This window comes from Rhododendron vialii, chromosome 3a, assembly GCF_030253575.1.
Source record: "Rhododendron vialii isolate Sample 1 chromosome 3a, ASM3025357v1".
Taxonomy (NCBI): Eukaryota; Viridiplantae; Streptophyta; class Magnoliopsida; order Ericales; family Ericaceae; genus Rhododendron; species Rhododendron vialii.
The window spans coordinates 31,962,270-31,985,006 of record NC_080559.1 but is presented as its reverse complement, the minus strand read 5'-3'; the positions used below and the strand labels follow the sequence as shown (position 1 = coordinate 31,985,006).

Genomic DNA, 22,737 nt, shown 5'->3' with positions numbered 1-22,737 from the left:
CCTTCGTTGTTGTTCAAATCTGCTGTCCGAGAGTTCGTTTCAACCGCCTCTGCAATTCGCATTAGGTTAATTTATTACTAATTTTGTCCAAATGGTTAAACTCGGAAAGTATAATTAAATGCGTATATGCCTCCACCATCAATTACAAGTGTGTGCCTCCACCATCCGTTTCTTCTTCAACGTCTGGACCGTCCAACTCTCTCCCCTCCGTCTTTGGTCTTATTTGACAGACCCATGAGGTGAGAGAGAGAGAGAGAGAGAGAGAATAGAAACCCTAGGAGGCAGAAATCATGAGTCTCTTCGGGCCTGGAAGCAGGTATTCCTTTCCTCCTACTGTTTCCTCTGTTCTCTCTATAATTATGAATATGAATCTGTATATCATATATATATATATATATATATATATATATATATATATATATATATATATTGCAAAATTGTCTGCATATATGCATGTGATTATTCTATCGTGGGTAATGAATTGCCTGATGATTCAAGTTTTTGCTCCTTCATCATGGCGTTGAAATCTAACCGAATATCAATTTAAATGAATTTCAGTTCGTGGCACTAGTAAGATTACGATTGGATTCTCATTCGGGTGCCGGAAATGAACATTGATCGAAAAGGGTGAAAAATTGATACAGTGTAGGGAGTTTTTTTCTGTTTTTTTTGGGGAGTGATTGGTTTAAATGCCTTCTAGTAGAACTTTTTTGTTGAAATCAGGGCAATTTAGGTCAGTCAAACACAAAGCCCTAGAGTGGATTTGATCATGACCAAAGTAGGGTTTAGTACAATGTCCTGAACACTATGTGTATGTAGACTTAGGGTTTTATTGTATGATGACCAGTTATTGCACATTGTCCTAGTTGTCTGTTACTATTACTAAGGTTTTATTATATGGTGATCTGTCATCGCGCATTGTTTTAATTTTCTGTTACTCATACTAAGGTTTTATTATGTGGTGACCTGTCATCGTGCATTGTCCTAGTTGCCTGTTACTAATACTGATGACAAATACTCCTAACAAACTTTTTGATTATCTTCCCAAGTCTCTTATCAGTTTGTGGTGACCAGTCATCATGCGTAATGCTAGTTTTCTGTTACTATTACTAATGACAAGTACGAAGTCACTTAGTAAACATGAAAGTTAGGAATCTTGATCAATTTAGTTAGTTTGAACTTCTATTTTCTACGAGTGAAACCCATGACGGTTTTTTAATTTGTACATGAAAGGAAATACAGAAAACAAACAGTGATCAAAGCAAACACCAACCATATAATAAAACTTCCTCCATCTTCGAAGCACCAACTTAATCACTTTGATCCGTAGTTAAAATAACTATTTTCCTTACAACAACCTGAAGACAAAATAAAATTTCAATTGACTGAAATCAAAGATTAATTAAAAAGGCGCAAAGCTACATGAAAGAGCAGCAAGTGATCAACTAACTTCTTCTCTTTTTTCTTCTTTTTTTATATGCAACTAACTTATAAATAAATCCCAGAGAAGCATTGCGAAAATGGATGGCAACTACTGCCTTATCCTGTGCATAACGTTTCGAATTCTTATGAACAGAAAGCCTAAAGTAGGTAGATTTCATAAACGATTTATCCTTTTCAGTTTTGGACCCTTTACTGTAAAGTTTTGTTACTTTCCTGATCTTACATATGAGGGATTCTTGAAGTCTTGGATTCATTTTAACTCTTTTCAATTACATCGAGACGCAGGAAAATATTCGTATTCCTTGTTTGTTTTATCTATTTCTTAGGGATCGTGTTTAAGTGGTGTAACATACGTATAATATGGGATCTGTACCCAAAGTTTTACGACAAACTTGAATTACGAATGTGGTTATGCCAAGTGAATGTTTGAACTAAACATGTACTATAACATAACATTCATAACTTACCTATGAGTTGTGTACATTGAAAAGTATCCATGTCAGTGAAACACAAACTCCTTCCGACTTGGGACTAATAAAACTTGCCTTAAAGAGTTTTTTTTTTGCCCACATCCCAAAGAGAGACGGGGCTCCGTTCCGATTTCTTTTTAAACATTCTTTTCAAAAAGAAAGTAATTTCAAACTCAAATATAATGAAAATGAAAAATAATTTTTTAATTTTTTTTGCACCGTTTAAAATCAAACAAGATCCATATTAGTAGGAAAATTATTTGCGTAAATACATGATTTTTGAGCTTGAAATTACCTTCTTTTTCTAAAAGTTCCTTTTTGGAGAAACCTAGACGGCAATAATTGATCAGTTCATCATGCTTAACATTTCTCTTTTTGCGTTTAATTAAATTCTTTTCGCCAATGGTGGAAACCGCACTGCGCGTTTATTATAATAATTTGAACCTTTATTTAAGGCCTGCAAAATACTACATGCACAAAAAAAAAAAAAACTTAATTGAATTACAACAATAAACGCAGGGTGGCAGAACCCCCACGGTTTCCACCACCCGTGGACAAAAGTTGAACTCTTTTTTTTAATGCTCTAGCTACGATTAATTATAGAAGTACTTTACAGATGATTCTCAAAAAGAAAAAAATAAGTACTTTTACATATGGGGATAGGGGAAATAGAATCACGGGAAGAGATTAAACTTTTCCCATGTCCTATGAAATCCAAACACCCTAGAGAAAGGGGAATTTCTATGATCCACATCTTCTAGTCCATGCCAACGGGTTTGTAGTCCAACGGCACTTCCTGGAAATTTTGCAATCTTCTTCTTCCTATCAGTACAAATTGTTCTTTTTCCCGGCGAATCAATAGTTTTGCAATCTTCTTCTTCCTATCAGTACAAATTGTTCTTTTTCCCGGCGAATCTATTGGTACAAATTTGTTAGATCTAAGTTTGAAGAAGCAGTGTCGTATTACGGGAGTATCATTTATCAACCACAAATCAAGGCATGATTTCTTTCCTGAATTGATATCTCCATTGACTGGGGCAGGATATGCTTCTTTGATTCTGCATTTTCAAACAAAAGGGTCTTCTTGTTTTTGTCTGAAAAAAATATCAAACACTCACTTGCATCACCGCCCAGAATCTGTCGTATATATGTTGGGGTATTCTTTTGTAATCTGAGCTTTTCTCACAAGATTTTTGTAGTGTGATCGATGTGACGATTTATATAGTCCATTCGTTTTGAAAGATAATATCCACGATTACGACGTATTGTTTCAAAATGTCACTGCTATTTTATCCCTGATTTATTTTTCAGACAGGGCTATTATAAGCCTATAACACAAACTCAGCTACTCAAGCTCGACACATGTTAAACTTGTTAACAATTTGTCTCGAGTTCGCTTGATTATGTAAATAAGCTGACCTTGAACACATTTTAGAGTTCATCAAGCTTATACTGTGTCTAAAAAACTCAAGCAAACTCAATTAAAGATCGCGATTGACTTGATTTAAGCTCTTTGAAATTTGCACCGATGAAAAATGAGTCAAAACTTGAACACATTAATTGTTCAAGCTTGTTAAGTTTACAAGTCAAGATTCACAACCTAGTACCCAACTCATATATAACCTGTAAATCAGTTTCCTTAAAAACTTCTGCTTGGCTATATCTGTAACCAACCAATAGCAATTCCCAAAAGAATATCCATGCTATCAGCCTACCACATTACTCCCACCGACCCAATTTATTTGTCCACTTGTAGACTTTTAGATGGCCCAATATGTTTGTTCATTTGATTTTTTGACGATTCAAAATTCCTTTTTGCCCTTTTCTATTGGAATAACATAATCTTTCAAAAAAAGTTGAGCTGAAAAGTTAAAACGTTTCACGTGTAATCATTGTGTTACCTAAAAAAGTTCTTGAAATCGGGACAAAGCGAGTATATAAATATCACCTTCCCCCCTATTGAACGCACCAACTCTAAAAGGGTTATCACACACACACAGCCATTACACCTGTGAAGATGTTTCTTCCAATTCTCTTCACCATTTCCCTCCTCTTCTCCTCCTCCCATGCTTCAGTGTTGGACTTCTGCGTAGCAGACCCATCCGTACCCGATGGACCTGCGGGCTTCTCTTGCAAGGAGCCTGATAAAGTCACCGTAGACGATTTCGTTTATCATGCCTTGGGCATTCCAGGGAACACTTCCAATCTCTTAAAAATCGCGGTCACCCCAGCATTTGCACCCCAATTCCCAGGTATCAATGAGACCAAGTCATATTTAAGGCCAAATTTGACCAAGTCAGTAATTGTGTGTGTGAGAGAGACATGCTAGTTTTGAGTGAGTGAGTGAGAGAGAGAAGGGCAACGGTGGAGGATAATCACCCTGAAACAGCTTTGCAACACTTGCAAAGTAAAAAAAAAATATTATAGTTTCTCTGTTTAGATTATACTAAAAAAAATTGACAAATTAATCCTTAAAAAGATATAAAATAAAATAAAAAAGATTCATGAGAAAACTCCAAAACTCCCAATAGACCCATTGCCGTCACTTTCAGATTCGAAACTCTATTTACCCCAAAGTTATGGATCATGGGAACCCCAAAACCCCCCTAATTCATGGAAGAGGAAGCAGCATAAGCAATCACTGTGTAGTGGCAACATGCGGTGGGGCTTGTGGCGGCAAGTGAAAATAAACGGGAGGAGATAGATAGAACTAAACAAACAATAACATTCAATTGATCTTATAGAAACGGGTGAGTGATAAAACTAAGCAAGATTTGTCAAAATCATTAAAAAAACAGAGGCTGCCAACTAAGCTGATACATTTTTCAAGTATTTATTTCAAATGGAGTATTACCTTCCACAATGTTTTAACTATAATATCATTTCGTATACTTTAGCTTACATCTCCAAAATATTTCAAGCATGATATACTTCAGATGAGTTTGAAGTAGCCCACAAAAGACAGCGTATATAATCAACCTAGAGAGCCCACAAAAGCATTTCAGTTTCTCATTAATTTTTTTCTCTTCTAGTCAGTTTTCAACATATTTCATTCATAGTTACATTTGTGTTGTCGTTTTGATTTTCACCCATCACATTTCAATCTCTCATTAACCTTTTCAATTTGTTGTGAAAGCAATTCTTGGAAATTAGAAAATGCATTCCCTAACAATTGTGATAATTCCAGAAAATTTATAACACCGTACCAAAGAAGTTTAAATAATTGAACTTACTCTTTGTGCTAAACTGTGACTATCAGTAGCTTAGCCTCTTCTTGCTCTAACATGTACCACGTCCTTAGGTTTCTCCTCCCTTTTCTCGTTAAAATAAGAGTATAGAATAAGGGAATTGATATTCGCGTTCCAAGATTTACTGCAGGCGCTCCATTTTTGGTTTTTACACTATGATGTTGCCAGCAACATCACAGTGTAAAAACCAAATATACACTGATATTGCCAGCAACATCACAGTATAAAAATAAAAAGGTGGAGCGCCTGCAGTAAATTTTGGAGCGCGAAAATCAGTTCCCTAGAATAAACAGAGAGATAATTAATGTTGACCAAAACGACATTCAGAATAATCAGAATAGAGTACAGATCGACTAAAAGAAAAGTGTAATCACATTCTTCCTCCTAATCCCATCTTCGTCCACTAACAATAGACCCAAAAACGAATGATAATCGAAGGAAAATAATAATCACCTAGAGGGCATTCTGTCAAACACATTCAGAAACCCAACATAATCAAATAATTTGATCAAAGTTTTTTACCAACCTTGATAAAAGCTTCACAAACTCAACAAAAAAAGCTTCACAAATGATTTGATAAAAAAGAACGATTTGATCAGAACTTTTTACCAGATTGGGGATTTTTCAGAATCGTTGAAGTGAAGCTGCCACCGGTTGGAGTGGAAGACGATAACGGCAAATGGCTCCAACGACAATTCAGAATAGTCTATAGCAGCAGCGCCGCTTCCAACGCGATCTTCGTCGGCGGTCGAAGTGGAAAGAAAACGCCACATTTACTTGTTCAAACTTACCAAAAATGCATTTTAACGCCAATCCTTACAAAAAAAATTCTTAGCATTAATGGATTCAGCAATTCAAACTTACCAAAAGCACGGCACCGTACGTGCATTCAAACCATCGATTTTCCGCTTCATCAATTAGTCATTTCTAGTCAAACTTAGTTAACAGCATTCAACGTCAATTCTTATTATATTCGACTTAAATCATTACCAAAACTGAAAAAATAATTATTACCAAAACTGGAAAATGCATTCAAACTTTCTATTTTCCGCTTCATCAATTAGTCATTTCTAGTCAAATTTACCAGCATTCAACGCCAATTCTTATATTCGACTTAAATCATTACCAAAAGTGAAAAAAATATTTTCCAAAACTGAAAAATGCATTCAAACTTTCTATTTTTCGCTTCATCAATTAGTTTCTAGTCAAACTTACCAGCATTCAACGCCAATTCTTATATTTGACTTAAATCATTACCAAAACTGAAAAAATAATTACCAAAACTGAAAAATGCATTCAAAATTAAAATTTCCCGCTTCATCAATTAGTCATTTCTAGTCAAACTTACCAGCATTTATCGCCAATTCTTATATTCCACTTAAATCATTACCAAAACTGAAAAAATAATTACCAAAACTGAAAAATTCATTACTCAACCATTTATTCCAGAAAATGCAAAGTATTTACCAAACTGTCAAGGGTTGAATCAAGGGTCGAGATTTATGTAGAAAAATGTGTTACAAATCCAACGGTGGAGGGAATTTATGTGAGCCTCCACACCGTATCGATTTGTATTATAGATTTGAAATTTGAGTTTGATTTGATATTTTGACAATTCAGATTTCCTTTTTGACCTTTTCTATCGAAATAATCTTTTAAGAAAAGTGAAGGGTTAATGTCAGAAAGTTAAAACGTTTCATGTGTAATCATTGTGTTACCTAAAAAAGTTTTCGAAATTGGGACGAAGCGAGTATATAAAGTATCACTTTCCCCCTTATTGAACACGTGCACCAACTCTAAAAGGGCTATCACACACACAACCATTACACCTGTGAAGATGTTTCTTCCAATTCTCTTCACCATTTCCCTCCTCTTCTCCTCCTCCCATGCTTCAGTGTTGGACTTCTGCGTAGCAGACCCATCCTTACCCGATGGACCAGCGGGCTTCTCTTGCAAGAAGCCCGCTAAAGTCACTGTAGACGATTTCGTTTATCATGCCTTGGGCATTCCAGGAAACACTTCCAATCTCATAAAAGCAGCGATCACCCCAGCATTTGCACCCCAATTCCCGGGTGTCAACGGACTTGGCATTTCCGTAGCCCGGTTGGACCTAGCCGTGGGTGGCGTGGTGCCAATCCACACTCACCCGGGGGTCTCAGAAATTGTTTTTGTGGTGGAAGGAACAATCAGCGCCGGATTCATTTCTTCCTCTGCCAACACTGTCTATTTCAAGACTCTTTACAAGGGGGATGTCATTGTTTTCCCTCAGGGGTTGCTGCATTTCCTGTTTAATTCCGGGAAGACTCCGGCGCAAGCAATTTTCGGCTTCAACAGCCCGAACCCGGGAACGCAACTCTTGGATTTCGCTCTTTTCGGAAACAATTTGCCTTCTGAAATTGTGGAGAAGGTCACTTTCCTTGATGATGCTCAGGTGAAGAAGCTCAAGGCTGTCTTGGGAGGCACTGGTTAATTGCTTCTTAGTATTTGAAGATTTGTCCCTAATAAAAAAAATTGATGTCTCCTGTTTGGTTTGGTTTGATTTGATTAAGAGAGTCTCTAGTCATGTGGTGTTGTTTTTTTTCAGGCTTAGCTCTTTTTTTTTTTTGGATGTGAAATGTTACTAAGTGCAATGTAACCAATTAGTTTGTCTGTGGTTTCAATTAACATTTCCTTTTGAATGCAAAATGCCCCTTTATCCGAATAAATTAGCAACATTGGATGAATAAAGTTACCAAAAAAAAATTTGGATGAATAAGTTATTGATTTTGTAGGTAAATGAATTACTTCATTATTTGGTTGTCAAATTATCAGGAAGGGAAACAGAATACCAAGCCTGAGGAAACCTCTTTCCATATTGAGACTTTTGTTATCTGCATGGTTTTAAATAAAAATCGTTACGTAACACTTTAGACCTTCGATATTGTTATTTACTTATTTATCGGCGATACAGTCCAATATAGGCCGTATTACCGATATTGTTACGTTTTTCGATACCACGATTTAATATCCTGATTACTTGTCATTCCAGTCATTTTAGCAAGGCGTTTTCCCATCAATCTCTTTTAGCTCTTTGTCAAAAGATCTCCAGTCTCCAGAGTACTAAGCCAACTACTTTATGCTCTTATCAACATTTTCAAGTTCACTACTAATAATAATGTCTTCTATTTTGAGAGAATTCAAAGTTCACATTACACTGAGACCTAGAGTAGAAGGTAGTTGGCTAAGTACTCTGGAGACTGGAGATCTTTTGGCAAAGTGCTAAAAGAGATTGATGGGAAAACACATCTGCTACGGTCTTGCTATTGTCAACTCAAGCACACTAGAAGACAAGAAAAACACGTTTTTTTTTTTTTGTATTTTTTACACCATTTCACACTAACTAATTTTAGGATTTTTCAAACAAAAAACTTGAAGAAGTCGTAAATATCATTAAGGTAACCTTATCTACTTGCAAAGTGTGGTCCGAATTTCCCACTGGGTTGTGAATGCAGCTGAAGAATGTTTGTCTAATTCACACACCCCCGACTTACCCTCTTGTCATGGTCCTTAACCATAGCATGTTGAAGCAATTACGGACTCGAGAACCGTGTAGTGCAGACACAATGCCCATTCTTGAACATTTATTGTTAGCGCCCGATTGAAACTAAAATTGGCTCTCTCAAAGAAAGATAGAGAAGAAAGTCGAAAGACTACCAAGTGGTTGTTTCAACTTTCAAACCAGTAAGGACCTGTTCAATATTTGGGTTCAAGTCTTTAGTTTCTTGGTGGGATTAAACAAACTCTTTCGCCTCCGTAGTACGTTGTGGGACCTTAACTTCGGCCTCGTCATAGGTGTCAGTGGATTCTCTGTCGGAATATTTTTAAACAAAATACATATTATCACTTTTTTTTTGGTAAATGGATCATTTATAACCAACCAAGCCAAAAACAAAGGGTATAAACCCACCAAGTCAGAAGATATACAACTGACCCTATAACACTCTACATGTGATGTAGGACAAAAATGGAGAGTTTTTGTATTTTATTTTTATTGTTTTAGAATAAGAATTTGACTAGGAATATTTTCGTTTATGTTAGAATTATTAACTTTCCGTATTCGGTTTGATTTTGATTTTTGCCTTTATTAAGATTCTTGGTCTACAAGAATTAAGATTTTATTTTAATTAATTAGGAAATATGTTTTATTTAATGCCGCTTGTTTTGGCATGATTTATTATTTCTTTTACAGTAAGATTTCTAGGGTTAGGATCTTATGAAAAGGGCCGTAACCTATTCAATTATTCAACTTTTATAGCTTTTTGATCAATAATATTCAGAGATTTTCTCTTTCTTTCTTGTGCGCAAGAATTGCTCGTTGCGACGAGTTGTTTATCTCGTTTGGACTAGTATGCTAACTAGTCTCTCGTGAATTTCACTGCGTCAAGTGGTATCAAAGCAAGGCTTTGCCTGGTTCGATGTCACCGAACAAAGTTGAAGACACACCCATTGACGTTGGTCGTGGGCGTGCTGACCTAAGGAAGATGATGGAGGATACCCGAACACAATTGCAGGATCGAAGAACTCAGTTAGCCGAAATCCGTCAAGATACTCGCATTTAGTTCGCAGAGATCTGTGATTTACTGCATGGGTTGACTCTACAAATTCGCCAAAGGCCAGAAAGGGTTGAGAAGGATCGCGCGTTGGGATTTGCCCATCGCCAACCTCCTAACCAGAATAGGAACCGCGTTGAGGGATTTGCCCGCAACCAACCTATTCACCAAAACGTCTCCGGAGGATATTCTTATTATCACTACGATAGTAGGAATGAATTTGAAGGCGAGTTATTCGAGGGCCATGATGATTATCAGTCGATAAAGCGACAAGCAAATTTCAGGTATTACAATAAGTTGCCAAAATGTAGTGGTCTTGAATTTTTTGAAGATCGTTTGGATTGGATATTGGACATTGATGATTTTTTTGAGTATACGAAAACTCCTTTTGAACAAAGGTGGAGGTTTTTATTATTGAAGCTTACGGGCCCGGCGATACAATGGTGGTTAAAATTACAATCGTCAAGAGATCGATTGGGCAAGCGTCGAATTCATGCATGGTCGAGAATTAAAAGACTTTTGGTGGAGAGATTTTTGCCCTGGAACTATGAGGAATTACTGAAGGAAAAATATGGGCCAAAGCAATAGAATACAACCATTATTGTCAAAGATGTTGAAGAAGTTGCAAAAGAGGAGGGAGATCGGATTGAACTTGGTGACGAAGAAGAAGCTGGCGATGAAGAAGTTGGTGAAGAGGAATGTTTGAGTGCCCCTATGCTCGAACATCGGTTGGATTTAGATGGAGGTGCAACCAATGAGGTAATTGCAAGCAAGGATGAAAATATCGCAACATTGTATCAAGTACGAGAACCAAAGGAAGAGGAAAGTCATAAATCAGGACCTATAATTTCTCGACATGATGATGTCTTCCCTAATATTGAGCCTTGTGAGCCACACGGAAGTATGAGTGGTCCCAATGGTGAATTTGGTACAAGATCTCCTAATGCTACATCATTCATACATGATGTACCAATTAATTCTGCGATGGATCAACATAAAGAGAAATTGGAATTTCTGCATGACGTTCAATTTATTGATTTTCTTGGGTTGGAGCAGTTTGAGTTTTCACTCAATTCTCGTATTGTGAAAATTGTCAATCAATTGAAGTGTGCAGAAAAACTATCTTGGCAAGTGTACTTTTATTGGCAGACGAGCGAGAAGTTGAAGTATTCCAAATATTTATTTATTTGGAAAGGCAGATGGCAAGTTGACAAAAATGGAGAGTTTTTGTATTTTATTTTTATTGTTTTAGAATAAGAATTTGACTAGGAATATTTTCGTTTATGTTAGAATTATAAACTTTCCGTATTTGGTTTGATTTTGATTTTTGCCTTTATTAGGATTCTTGGTCTACAAAAATTAAGATTTTATTTTAATTAATTAGGAAATATGTTTTATTTAATGCCGCTTGTTTTGGCATGATTTATTATTTCTTTTACAGTAAGATTTCTAAGGTTAAGGTCTTATAAAAAGGGCTGTAACCTATTCAATTATTCAACTTTTATAGCTTTTTGATCAATAATATTCAGAGATTTTCTCTTTCTTTCTTGTGCGCAAGAATTGCTCGTTGCGACGAGTTGTTTATCTCGTTTGGACTAGTACGCTAACTACCACTTGACGCAGCGGAATTCACGAGAGACTAGTTAGCGTACTAGTCCAAACGAGATAAACAACTCGTCGCAACGAGCAATTCTTGCGCACAAGAAAGAAAGAGAAAATCTCTGAATATTATTGATAAAAGTTATAAAAAGTTGAATAATTGAATAGGTTACAACCCTTTTTATAAGACCCTAACCCTAGAAATCTTACTGTAAAAGAAATAATAAATCATGCCAAAACAAGCGGCATTAAATAAAACATATTTCCTAATTAATTAAAGTAAAATCTTAATTCTTGTAGACCAAGAATCCTAATAAAGGCAAAAATCAAAATCAAACCGAATACGGAAAGTTAATAATTCTAACATAAACGAAAATATTCCTAGTCAAATTCTTATTCTAAAACAATAAAAATAAAATACAAAAACTCTCCATTTTTGTCCTACATCAACATGTAACAAAACAAAACTCTAAGGATGAGTAGCCCCAATATTTCTGTGTAAGAGATTCCATTGATCCACTAGTCTTTGGTTCTCCACAGTATTAGTAATGCATCTCCATGAACAATGTCGTAATCTGATGTTGTCTTCAAGGTTGGAAAGAACTGCAGCAGGACTGTTGGCCTTCCCACCAAAGATCCTAGCATTCCTCTCTAGCCATATGTGATAAACGCCAGCCACCAAAGCAAGTCTAAGCAACATGGTTCTAAAGCTTTTCCTCCTGCAATTCATGAGAGCCCAACTCAACTCTGCATCCCAAGATTCAGCCCTTCTATGCACTGAAAATCTAGCCAAGAACTGCTCCCATATGACTTTGGAGTAGGGGTAGTCAAAAAACAGATGTTGAAGGGTTTCATCAGTAAGAGAACATAGCATATTCTTTGGATCCACATCCACACCCCACTTGCGTAGCCTTTCCTTAGTAGATAGCCTTCTCAAACAGGTCAACCATAAAATAACTGCCCATTTAGGGACATTCAAAGAAAACCAAACAAGGGAAGCACAAGGAACTTTCATTCTATGATGCCTAACAGTATCCCATGTATGTTTAGTAGGATACTGCCCAGTCGGAGAAACTGTCCAAACAATGGTATCCTCTATGGCAGCTTGGGGCAATAAAGTAGGAGGAATAGCATTCTGGATACGTTGGATCAGAGAATTCCTAGGACGGTGTCAGTGCCAGTGCCATTCGCCATTTAAAATAACTGAACTAACCTTAGCCGAAATAGCTCGCCCAAGGAGAGAAGAAGATCTTCTATCTAGCAGCTTGTAAAGGGGACCCCAAGGATGCCAGTTATCAAACCAAAAAGAAGTGCTTTCCCCATTACCAATGATATGCTTCACAAAAGGTTGGCCCAGCACTCACAATTTTAACAACTTTCTCATAGTCCAGGAGCAATCTTGAGGCATTTTCATCCCCCAAAAATTCTGGTCTTTTATAAAATAGCTATGTATCCACTTCACCCATAGGGTATGCTGCTTGCTACAGATGGCCCACAAATGGCGTAGCATAGTAATAAAATAGCTATGTATCCACTTCACCCATAGGGTATGCTGCTTGCTACAGATGGCCCACAAATGTCGTAGCATAGTAATTATGTTCCACTCCTTAAGAGACTAGCCTAAACCTCCTTCAGCCTTAGGGGTACAAACTTCTAGCCATTTAACTTTTGCACCAGCTCTTCTAAGAGCAACCCCAGACCACAAAAAAGCCCCTAACATAGATTCTATTTCCTTTAAAATCTTTTGGGGTAGAATAAACAAAGAACACCAATAAGTCTGCATATTAAAGAGAATTGATTGAATGAGAAGAGCACAACCTCCATATGACAAAACTCTGTTTGACCAACTAGCAATCCTTTGTTGTGTTCTTTCCTTCAACTGAACACGGTCTTCATATCTGAGTCTAGTGGAAATAAGTGGAACACGCAAATATTTAACTAGTAACTGGCCTTCCGGAATGGGGAGGAGATTGAGGATGGCAGCTTTAGTTGTGATATCCAACCCTGAGAAGAAAAATTGACTTTTCTGGAGATTTGGTTTCAGCCCAGATGAATGATAGAACTCATCCAAGGTATCCTTAAGAATCGCTACAGAGTGACAATTAGCTCCAGAAAGTAAAAACAAATCATCAGCAAAAGCCAGGTAGGATATAGACAGAGAGGCACATCTAGGGTGATAAGTAATCTGCCCTTCAGTGATCCTCTTTTGAAAGAATAGAGTACAAGCCTTCCATAATCAAGAGAAATAAGTAGGGGGAGATAGGATCCCCTTGTCTGAGACCCTTTTCCCCTTTAAAGAAACCCTTCAATTAACAACAGAAAACATGGTAGAAGAAATGCAAGTTCTCACCCAACCAATAAACTGAGTTGGAAAGTTCATAGCTGTCATTACCTCAAACAGGAATTCCCAATCCACAGAGTCATATGCTTTTATAAGATCAATCTTGATAGCACACTTAGCTACACCAGAGTCTTTCTGATAATTTCGAACCAGCTCTTGCATCAATAATATATGGAAAATGTTACAATACACACCCTTTATTTGAGTGTGTACCATATGCACCCCCAAAATGTTATGATTTATAGAGAAAATATTACGAATGGTATTTACTAAAAAGTTACGATTGCACCAAAATGTTATGAATCATAATGAAAATGTTATGAATCATAATGACAATGTTACGAATCGTATTGGTTGAAAAGTTATGAGTTCTAGAACAAAAATTATGAAACATACTAAAATGTTATGAATGAACCATACAATAGATGCATATGATATAGACTTTTAAGGGATTTGTATTGTAAACTTTCCCATAATATATATTATCAGAAATACACCAACCCTTAACAAAGGCTGCCTAGGCTTTGTTAATAATAATGAGAATCTTGAATTTTATTCTATCAATAATTTGAAAGTAATGAGGAATCTTGAATTTTATTCTATCACATTTATGTTCAATATCATGAGTTTGAATGATTACGTACCGTTTGGGATTTCTCTTTGATATTAAAACTATCTTTGATCAATTGGAATTAGTATCCAGCCTTTGGGTAGTAAAGGCATGAGATAAACCATTTGATTTTGGTTGTGTGCTTTGAATTTGGTTTAAAGAATTGATTTACTGGTTGATTTTATGGTGCATGCAGGAGTTACAAAAAGTAATATTCCAATATTGGCTCTTAAAACTCATGCATGTGGTCATTAATTTCCTTGTTCAATACCAATATTACACTACCTTTTGGGGGAAAAAATGCAATTTTGCTGCAGCCTGCACCCATATTTTGTCATTGCCATGTGCCGCACCCCCATCAAATGAGTTCCCCGTTTTGGGCTTTTTGAATTGATCAAATCTGGGCATTTAGGCCTTCTGATTTTATTGAGCTTATTGTTTGCATGATTTGGGCATTTTAAGGCCCCTAACGTTCGGTCTTGTCCCGTTTTCGGGCATCGCCCCCATAGGTGTTTGGGCCCGACCCATTAAGTGTTTTTTCTTTTATCCAACTCTTGGTTGGATTCTTCTATCCTCTCCTCTCAATTTGATGTATCATTTGTAAAGTTTTTTTAATAAAACTTATTATGCCTATCAAGAGAGATAGAGAGTTCCCCGAATGGCATTTTGCCAAATTCTCCGCTATTTATCGTATAATTTTTGCCATTTGCCAAATTTGAGAGGGAAATAGGTTCATGGGTGTGGCACCCATTTTGCCAAAAAAATCTTGCCATAATAGAGGCAGAGGAGCATTTGCTCTTAGGCATATCTCACCGAAACCATCAAATACAACCAAATTCCAACCCAAGTTGCCATGTTGATGTACTAGTACTGCTTACTGATCAAATATACGGAGTATACTAAGAATAAAAAATGGTTGAAGAGCATCAACCCATGTTGATCATGTACTGCTTTTCTGATAAATGTGAATAACATTTTCTTTTCCAAATACTATAATTAGTGTGTCTTGACTTAGATTTTTTGTTTTGCTCATTGTCTTCAGACTTCGATTATAAGCGAACTTTTGACACTCATGGTGAACCCGCAACCTTACCCCCAATTAAGCAATTCATACAAATTAGTTGTCCTTTATAGATTACGAAGCCACGACCTCACCCTACCTGATATCGAAAATCTGCAGTTAGGGATGTGGTTGAGGTAAAAGGAGGTTCTTTTATGGCATAAGATAAGATAAGAAAAATGTTCTTGGCCATCCAGAACCAGAAACTCAGTTGTCTTGCATAGCATACCCAGTTTCCCATCAGTCACTACTACAGCTAATTTGCTCTATTAGATAAGAAAATCCTCACAGCATCTATTCTAACTACTCCACTAGATAAGAATCATAGCCCAATGATGGGCACACCACTTTTTTCTAGGGCTACACAAAAAATCCGGTAAACCATGAAATCGATCTGGACAGATCCGATCCGTACCTTTTGGATTTTGTCCATGAATTAATGGTCTGGATACGGATTCGAAAATTAAAAAACTGTGATATACTAATTAGGTTTGGATTTTTATTTGAAAATCATGGATTATCCTAACCGGACCGTAAGATATTTTAAAAAATAAAAAATAAAAAATATATGTAACATATAGTAAATAATTAATTTTACGGATAATTTAGCTTCATTCATAGCATTGCAACTCTAGAAAAGATTTCTCTTAATCCAATTAGAGAATGAGTTTTTTTTTTTTTTTTGACAAGTCAATCAGTTTCATTTCAATAAAAGTGCCCATCGGGCAAATACAGGAATCCACCGAAAATACAGAGATACAGGCTAAACAAGCACAACAGGCAAGAACCTAAACTCTACCACCGAGAAATAAGCACATACTGCAAAGCAGAGTCGACACACGAAATTCGACCAATAGGGCCGTCCACCGTAATAGAGAATAAGCACCTACGGGAACGGAGCCTGATCACTGAATAAGCAAGAAAACAGGGGATTTCTTTTCATCAAATCAATCTTAACCCCGAAAAACAGCCAACGGAACAAGACCAAAAAAACCAACATCGTCGGACGATCCTCAAGAGGCGCCGGATTATTCGCCCACCAACCCTTCCACACCGGATCTGAAAAATCAGACCGGTACCTACTCCGGACTGGGGAGACCAGCCGGAAACCGAAAAAAAGCAGAAAAAAAAATAGGAAAAAACTCTAACTCCATCACACCTTTATTACCTCGCCGCCGGCCACCAACCACCGGATCTAAGAAGACAAGGCAGGGCACGGACGAGTCAAGCCCATGGAACACCGGCCGGAGGTCCGATCATCCGAAGCTTTGACGCCTTAAACACACTAACGCTCGCCATACCAGACCGGAGGGAGATACACCGGAGGGACGAGGTAGAGGGGGGGCGGCGGCCCCACCTCAGATCTAGAACCAGAGGGTGTGGTTTTTAGAGAGAGAAAGTAAAGAGAAGAAGGAGCGTTATTAGAGAATGAGTTTCATATCTTGTTAGTTGCCACGCTCGAGAGAATGGAAGATCTTCGTTGTTGTTTTTATTGTAGTACTTTGCTGGAACGTGGAATAGAATTCTTGCTTGGATAGTTGATGAGTTGATGTAATTTGTTTTAGAACATGGAATACTTGCTAAGTGCTTACTGTAATCATCTTTTTACATCATTGGAGTATAATCATTTTTTTACATTTTTTGAATATAGAATCATTTATTTACAGGTGATGAAGTATTTGATTGATGCAATCCGTGGAAAAAATTATGACCAAACAGTTACTCGCAGTTCGGATTGGAACCGAACTGTGAGATTTTTGGTCCAGACACGGATTTTATTTTCAAAAAACCGTGACTCGCAAATTAGAATTGGATTCATACGAATTTGATCCGATCTGGACCGTGCGCAGCCCTACTTTTTTCCACTTGTGTCACAGAACCACTAAATCAGTAATCACAAGTACCCACAGTCACAAATTGGAGAAAATTTTGGGTGCCGAGTAGGGACCACATACCGTCAGTGATCCAGCTGTCCAAATGTGTTTTAAACTATTCATATTTTTATCCCCTCACTCTCTCCTCACCCGACCATTTTAAACTATCCATATTTTTATCCCCTCACTCTCTCCTCACCCGACCTCTCTCTTCTCTTTTTCGCTCTTTAAAATCTGAACCGTACAAAATATGTTTGGACGGTTGGAATCCCCGACGGATACCAAATGTGTGGTACCCACCCGACACCCAAAAACTTCTCACACAAATTGACGTTAACTTTTGACCCATCAATGTGTAATATAATAGTTATTAATGAGGTTCCAATTAAATATTCTCGAATTGAATCAATTAGGAATTTTGGAGTAAAATAAGTGTTGCATTACAAAACAATCACTGTCATTGGTTGCAAACTTGCATTGTACGAGTATATTTCAATTTAAAATTTTAAATACACTTGGGGGTTTGGTTAACTTATTTCGCTTTTTTCCTTGTTTTTGGCATTTTCGTTATTTTTGCCTTAAATTTTATATAATTAATTATTAGTCCCAGTAAAACATAATAAAAATATATAACTCAAACGTGAAAAAGTAACAAGAAAACCGGCTTCTTTTAGATAATTCTTAGTAATATCACATAAAAATTTGACATAAAATTAATAAATATAAATAAAATTAAATAAAAATAAAATCTAAAAATTATTTTACATACGTTGATCACTGGCTTAAACACCTCGCTTTCATTTGTTTTTCAAATCTACTATCCTAGAGTTCGCTTCAACTGCCTCTGCAATTCGCATTAGGTTAATTTATTACTAATTTTGTCCGTATGGTTAAACTCGGAAAGTATAATTAAATGCGACAATTTGCAAGGGGAGAATCCAGCCAGGTTGGCAATGGCAAAGAAGACGATCCACGACCTGGCTGTTGTTTAGAGAGAGAGAGAGGGTCTCGTCTCGTCTCGCTTGCTTGCTTGACTGACTGCTTCAATGCCACTCTGTCATATTCCTCCCACCATTTCCTCTCAGCCTATAAATATACAAGTACATGCCTCCACCATCCGTTTCTTGTTCAACGTCTGGACCGTCCAACTCTCTCCCCTCCGTCTTTTTGGTCTTATTTGACAGACCCAGGAGGTGAGAGACAGAGAGAGAGAATAGAAACCCTAGGAGGCAGAAATCATGAGTCTCTTCGGGCTTGGAAGCAGGTATTCCTTTCCTCCTACCGCGTCCTCTGTTCTCTCTGTTTGAATAATGAATATGAATCTGTATATCATATATATATATATATTGTCATTTCAAATGAGAAGGTTAAAATAAGGACCTCTTCATTTCTCTCATTTTAGCCGCTCAATGTGTTCAGAACGTGATTTTAAGAGTACCCGCGAGGAATTAGCAAAAAAAAGTCCGAGCAGTTTTTATTTGAACCGTTCGATAAAATATAAATAAAAACTGCTCGGATGAAGCCTTTCCGGTCATTTTTTTTTGCTGATTTTTGGGTACCCTTAAAATCACGTTCTGAACACATTGAGCGACTTGGATCATCGAAATTCTATCAGGAAAGGGAAGTCTTTATTTTATTAAGTTAAGGTCGTCCTTAAGAGAAAGAGACTCTCTCTCTACATATATATATATTGCAAAATTGTCTGCATATATGCATGTGATGCATGTGTTCTATCATGGGTAATGAATTGCCTAATGATTCAAGTTTTTGTCTTGGATTTTGATGTGCATGGCTTTTAATCTTGAGCTTTGCTCCTTCATCTGTTCTTGATCATGGCGTTGGAATCTAACCGAATATCAATTTAAGTGAATTCCAGTTCGTGGCATTACAATTGGATTCTCATTCGGGTGCCGGAAATGAATATTGATCGAAAAGGGTGAAAAATTGATACAGTGTAGGTTTTTTTGTCAAACACAAAGCCCTAGAGTGGATTTGATCATGACCAAAGCAGGGTCTGGTACGATGTCCAGTGTATGTAGACTTAGTGTTTTATTATGTGGTGACTAGTCATCGCGCATTGTCCTAGTTGTTTGTTACTATTCCTAAGGTTTTATTATGTGGTGACCTGTCATCGCGCATTGTCCTAGTTATCTGTTACTAATACTAATGACAAGTACTCCTAATAAACTTTTTGATTATCTTCCCAAGTCTGTTATTAGTTTGTGGTGACCTGTCATCATGCGTTATGCTAGTTGTCTATTACTATTACTAATGACTAGTACGAAGTCACTTAGTAAACACGAAAGTAAGGAATCTTGGTGAATTTAGTTAGTTTGAACTTCTATTTTCAACAAGTGAAACCCAGGACGGTTTTTAATTTTGCTCAAAATTTTGTAAGATTTGATATCGTTTGTAGAACTTATCTTGGCGTTTTGGTTTTCAAGAAGTTTTTTGATGGGATGTTGGATCTAAGTGAATGGTCACCTGATCTAATTCATTCGGGCGAGACAGATTATGATGTCATGTTGCGCCCATTCCTATGGCCATTCCTTTAATCATCACTTGACTGTCCTGTTAATCCTGTGTTTCAAGTCTATTTGGTGGGCAAATGGCTCATACTCATTTGCAAACTGATTAAGGGCTCAGGGCCAAGAGAATGTGTACCATCTTGTGCTTTTCTTGTTGAAAATTTCGGTTGTGGTTTAATTTCTGTGGGTGGCTGGAATTTGTAGGTCTTGATTCCTTTAATGTACTTCCAATTTCAAAATAAGTAGTTATGTTTACCTTACTTTGTTCTAAACAACCATAAATCATGTGGTAATGGATTAGCCATCTTTTTTACTGCTGCTATACGTAGTGGAATTTGATTGCTCGTTTTCTCTTTGAAATGCATGCCTGCAAAATGGGAATACCTTTTCTGTTTCTATTGTCCCATTAGGGCCACTACTGACTATATCCTTAAAATTTGAAGAAATCAGAAGACATTTCGACCAAAGAAGAGTGCTCCATCAGGAAGTAAGGTTGGTGTCCTGCCTTAAGGTTATAGAGTTTTAACTTTTAAGTGCTTTCATTGTGATATAATTTTCTCCTCTTACTGTTCTCCTGTTGAGAATCAACGCAAGATAGCTCTAATCTCAGCACCTTCGGTCATTTTTCTCCATATGTGTGTTCCAATGCAGGGTGCTCAGCTTAAAAAGCACATTGATGCTACATTAGGTAGTGGGAACTTAAGGGAAGCTGTCCGACTGCCCCCTGGAGAAGATCTTAATGAGTGGCTAGCTGTAAATAGTAAGAAATCTAAACCATAGAAGATCTTAATGAGTGGCTAGCTGTAAATAGTAAGAAATCTAAACCATATGACTTTGCTAACTATACGATTATCTGCTACCCTGTCCTGATGTCCAAGTTTCGGTCGTATTGCCTCTTGAGAAATTTTGCCTGGTTACTCCTGGTCCTGTATATCTGCTAGTTTATTTTTTGAAACCTGGGCATGTAGCTGTCATTCTAGGTATATTGGTCTGATTTGTGTAGATGTTGATAGTGCGATTGTGTGACTGAAGATTAACTGCTAAGTGCTATTCATTGAACTTTTTCTAAAAATTGGTTGCAAAATCAAGTAATGAATGGAACCTAGTACAAACTGTTGCAGTATTTGCTGATTTATGGCTTACATGAAACAAGTTACTACCTAAGGAGTATGAACTTGTAAGCTTGAGATCAACTTTTGGAATAGTTAACTTATCCCTTTAGATTCTAGCACCAGTTGTATCATTTGAATACTTCCTGTTATTCAGATTTCTGCTTGTATCCCCCCGATTTGTTGATCCACAAAGTTTCACATATTATAGTACCTCCCCTGAAAATAGATAGGCCAATATTGCAAGGAAACAATAGAATGAAGAATCTGATGCTGATTTCCCCCCGAAACAATTACACCTTTTATGTTTCTCAAAAGTAAACCATTTAATTCATAGGATTTGGGCTGCTTTTTATTAATTTCATCCCCTCTAGTCCCACTAAAACAATAATATCTCATTAATACAAGGGTCTGTGTTCTTATCCATGGTTAGTGGTTACACATGTATGACGTCACTGATTCATTTCACGTCTTTCTGTTTTTTGTACAGCGGTTGACTTCTTCAATCAAGTGAATCTTCTGTATGGAACTCTTACAGAGTTTTGTACAGCATCAACCTGTCCAGCGATGACAGCAGGATCGAAGTATCTTTCTATAACTCTCTTGAGAATAGCTTTCCTAGTTTTGTTCCCTCAATGCATGGTATAGCTTCGCCTGATCTATATTTTTAAGCTTATTATAATACTACATTTAAGAGTGAAAGAAATACGCTTGTGATGTGTGCATCATTCTCTGGCATAGTTTAAGCTTGTGCTTTTTGCCTTTTTCACCGATGATGCACTACAAATATTATACGAAGTTTTGTTTCCCTACAGATACGAGTATAGATGGGCTGATGGAGTTACTATAAAGAAACCTATAGAGGTATCTGCTCCCAAGTACGTAGAGTATCTGATGGACTGGATTGAATCTCAGCTCGATGATGAATCCATGTTCCCTCAAAAATTGGGTATGTGTTTTTCCTTAATGCCGCAAATAAATGGTTTTTGATCAAAGCTCTGGCTTTTAACCTTCTATTATATCACGCAGGGGCACCATTTCCACCAAATTTTCAGGATATTGTTAAGACAATATTCAAGCGATTGTTTCGTGTATATGCCCATATCTATCATACGCATTTTCAGAAGATTGTGAGTCTAAAGGAAGAAGCTCATCTCAATACCTGCTTCAAGCATTTTGTTCTTTTCACCTGGGTAAGTTTCTAGCTTTAGCAAAGGTTCAATGTTCAATCCATCAGTTCATGTTCACCCCCTTCTTTTACGGACTCCATCGTAATTGAAATGCCAGCACAGTATCCCACATTCTAGCATATGTTACAGCTTTTGTTTTCCTAATTTTCCAATTTCACGACGAGAAAACTGTCTCTCTCTCTGGGCTTTTTTTTGTCTAAATCTCTGTGTGTGATGCAGGAATTCCGATTGATCGATAAAGGCGAGCTTGCACCTCTCTATGAACTTGTTGAGTCCATCTTACAGTTATAGTCTCGTGCATTTTTTGTCCCTTGTTTTTTTTTTTGGGTTCAAGCATTTGGTTGTTTCTCCTTGATGCAACCTTTTGAGTTTCTCTCTTTTTGTAATTTTGTAACTAACGCTTCTGAGCTGAGCTGTGTTTTTGCTCGTTTTGAATGAAATTCGGTCTTTGAATGACGCCTACTCTTTCCATCTTTCTTTGTTTTTCCAAGTAATTATCTCTCCTCTTACTTCTTTGCAAGGTTTTTATTTCCGATTTTTATATTTTGGTAACGGGGAACGGGGGAAGGTTCCTTCGACATTTAATCGTTTATATAGAGGAGCCTGTCAATGTTGGACTCGGGGATGCTACCGAGCGAGCGGCTTTTAGCCGTTTATTTCGGCACAAACAGCTCGG

General features: G+C 37.0%; 2 protein-coding genes and 1 long non-coding RNA gene across 6 annotated transcripts; all 3 read left to right on the top strand.

Moving 5' to 3' along the window:
- Positions 1-206: 206 nt before the first annotated feature.
- On the top strand, positions 207-22,534 carry LOC131320018 (MOB kinase activator-like 1A). 4 transcript variants are annotated; one of them, XM_058350546.1, is made up of 8 exons: positions 207-239; positions 18,447-18,498; positions 20,206-20,254; positions 20,414-20,522; positions 21,362-21,455; positions 21,687-21,820; positions 21,901-22,064; positions 22,281-22,534. In XM_058350546.1, exons 2-8 carry the CDS (start codon positions 18,473-18,475, stop codon positions 22,350-22,352), a joined length of 648 nt encoding a protein of 215 aa, XP_058206529.1. In that variant the 5' UTR covers positions 207-239; positions 18,447-18,472; the 3' UTR covers positions 22,353-22,534. The 4 variants fall into 4 exon arrangements, with proteins under 4 accessions (XP_058206529.1, XP_058206530.1, XP_058206527.1 ...); XM_058350547.1 differs by lacking the exons at positions 207-239; positions 18,447-18,498 and adding an exon at positions 247-316; XM_058350544.1 differs by lacking the exon at positions 207-239 and having other exon boundaries at positions 18,176-18,498.
- On the top strand, positions 514-2,414 carry LOC131320025 (uncharacterized). Its single transcript, XR_009198093.1, has 2 exons — positions 514-887; positions 949-2,414. It is a non-coding gene; the product is annotated as an uncharacterized LOC131320025 (long non-coding RNA).
- Positions 6,855-7,888, top strand: LOC131319318 (auxin-binding protein ABP19a-like; the record flags this gene model as incomplete). The annotated part of the gene is made up of 1 exon (XM_058349523.1): positions 6,855-7,888. A coding segment is annotated over one exon (777 nt), but the record flags the coding sequence as incomplete, so codon positions are not given.
- Positions 22,535-22,737: the final 203 nt, after the last annotated feature.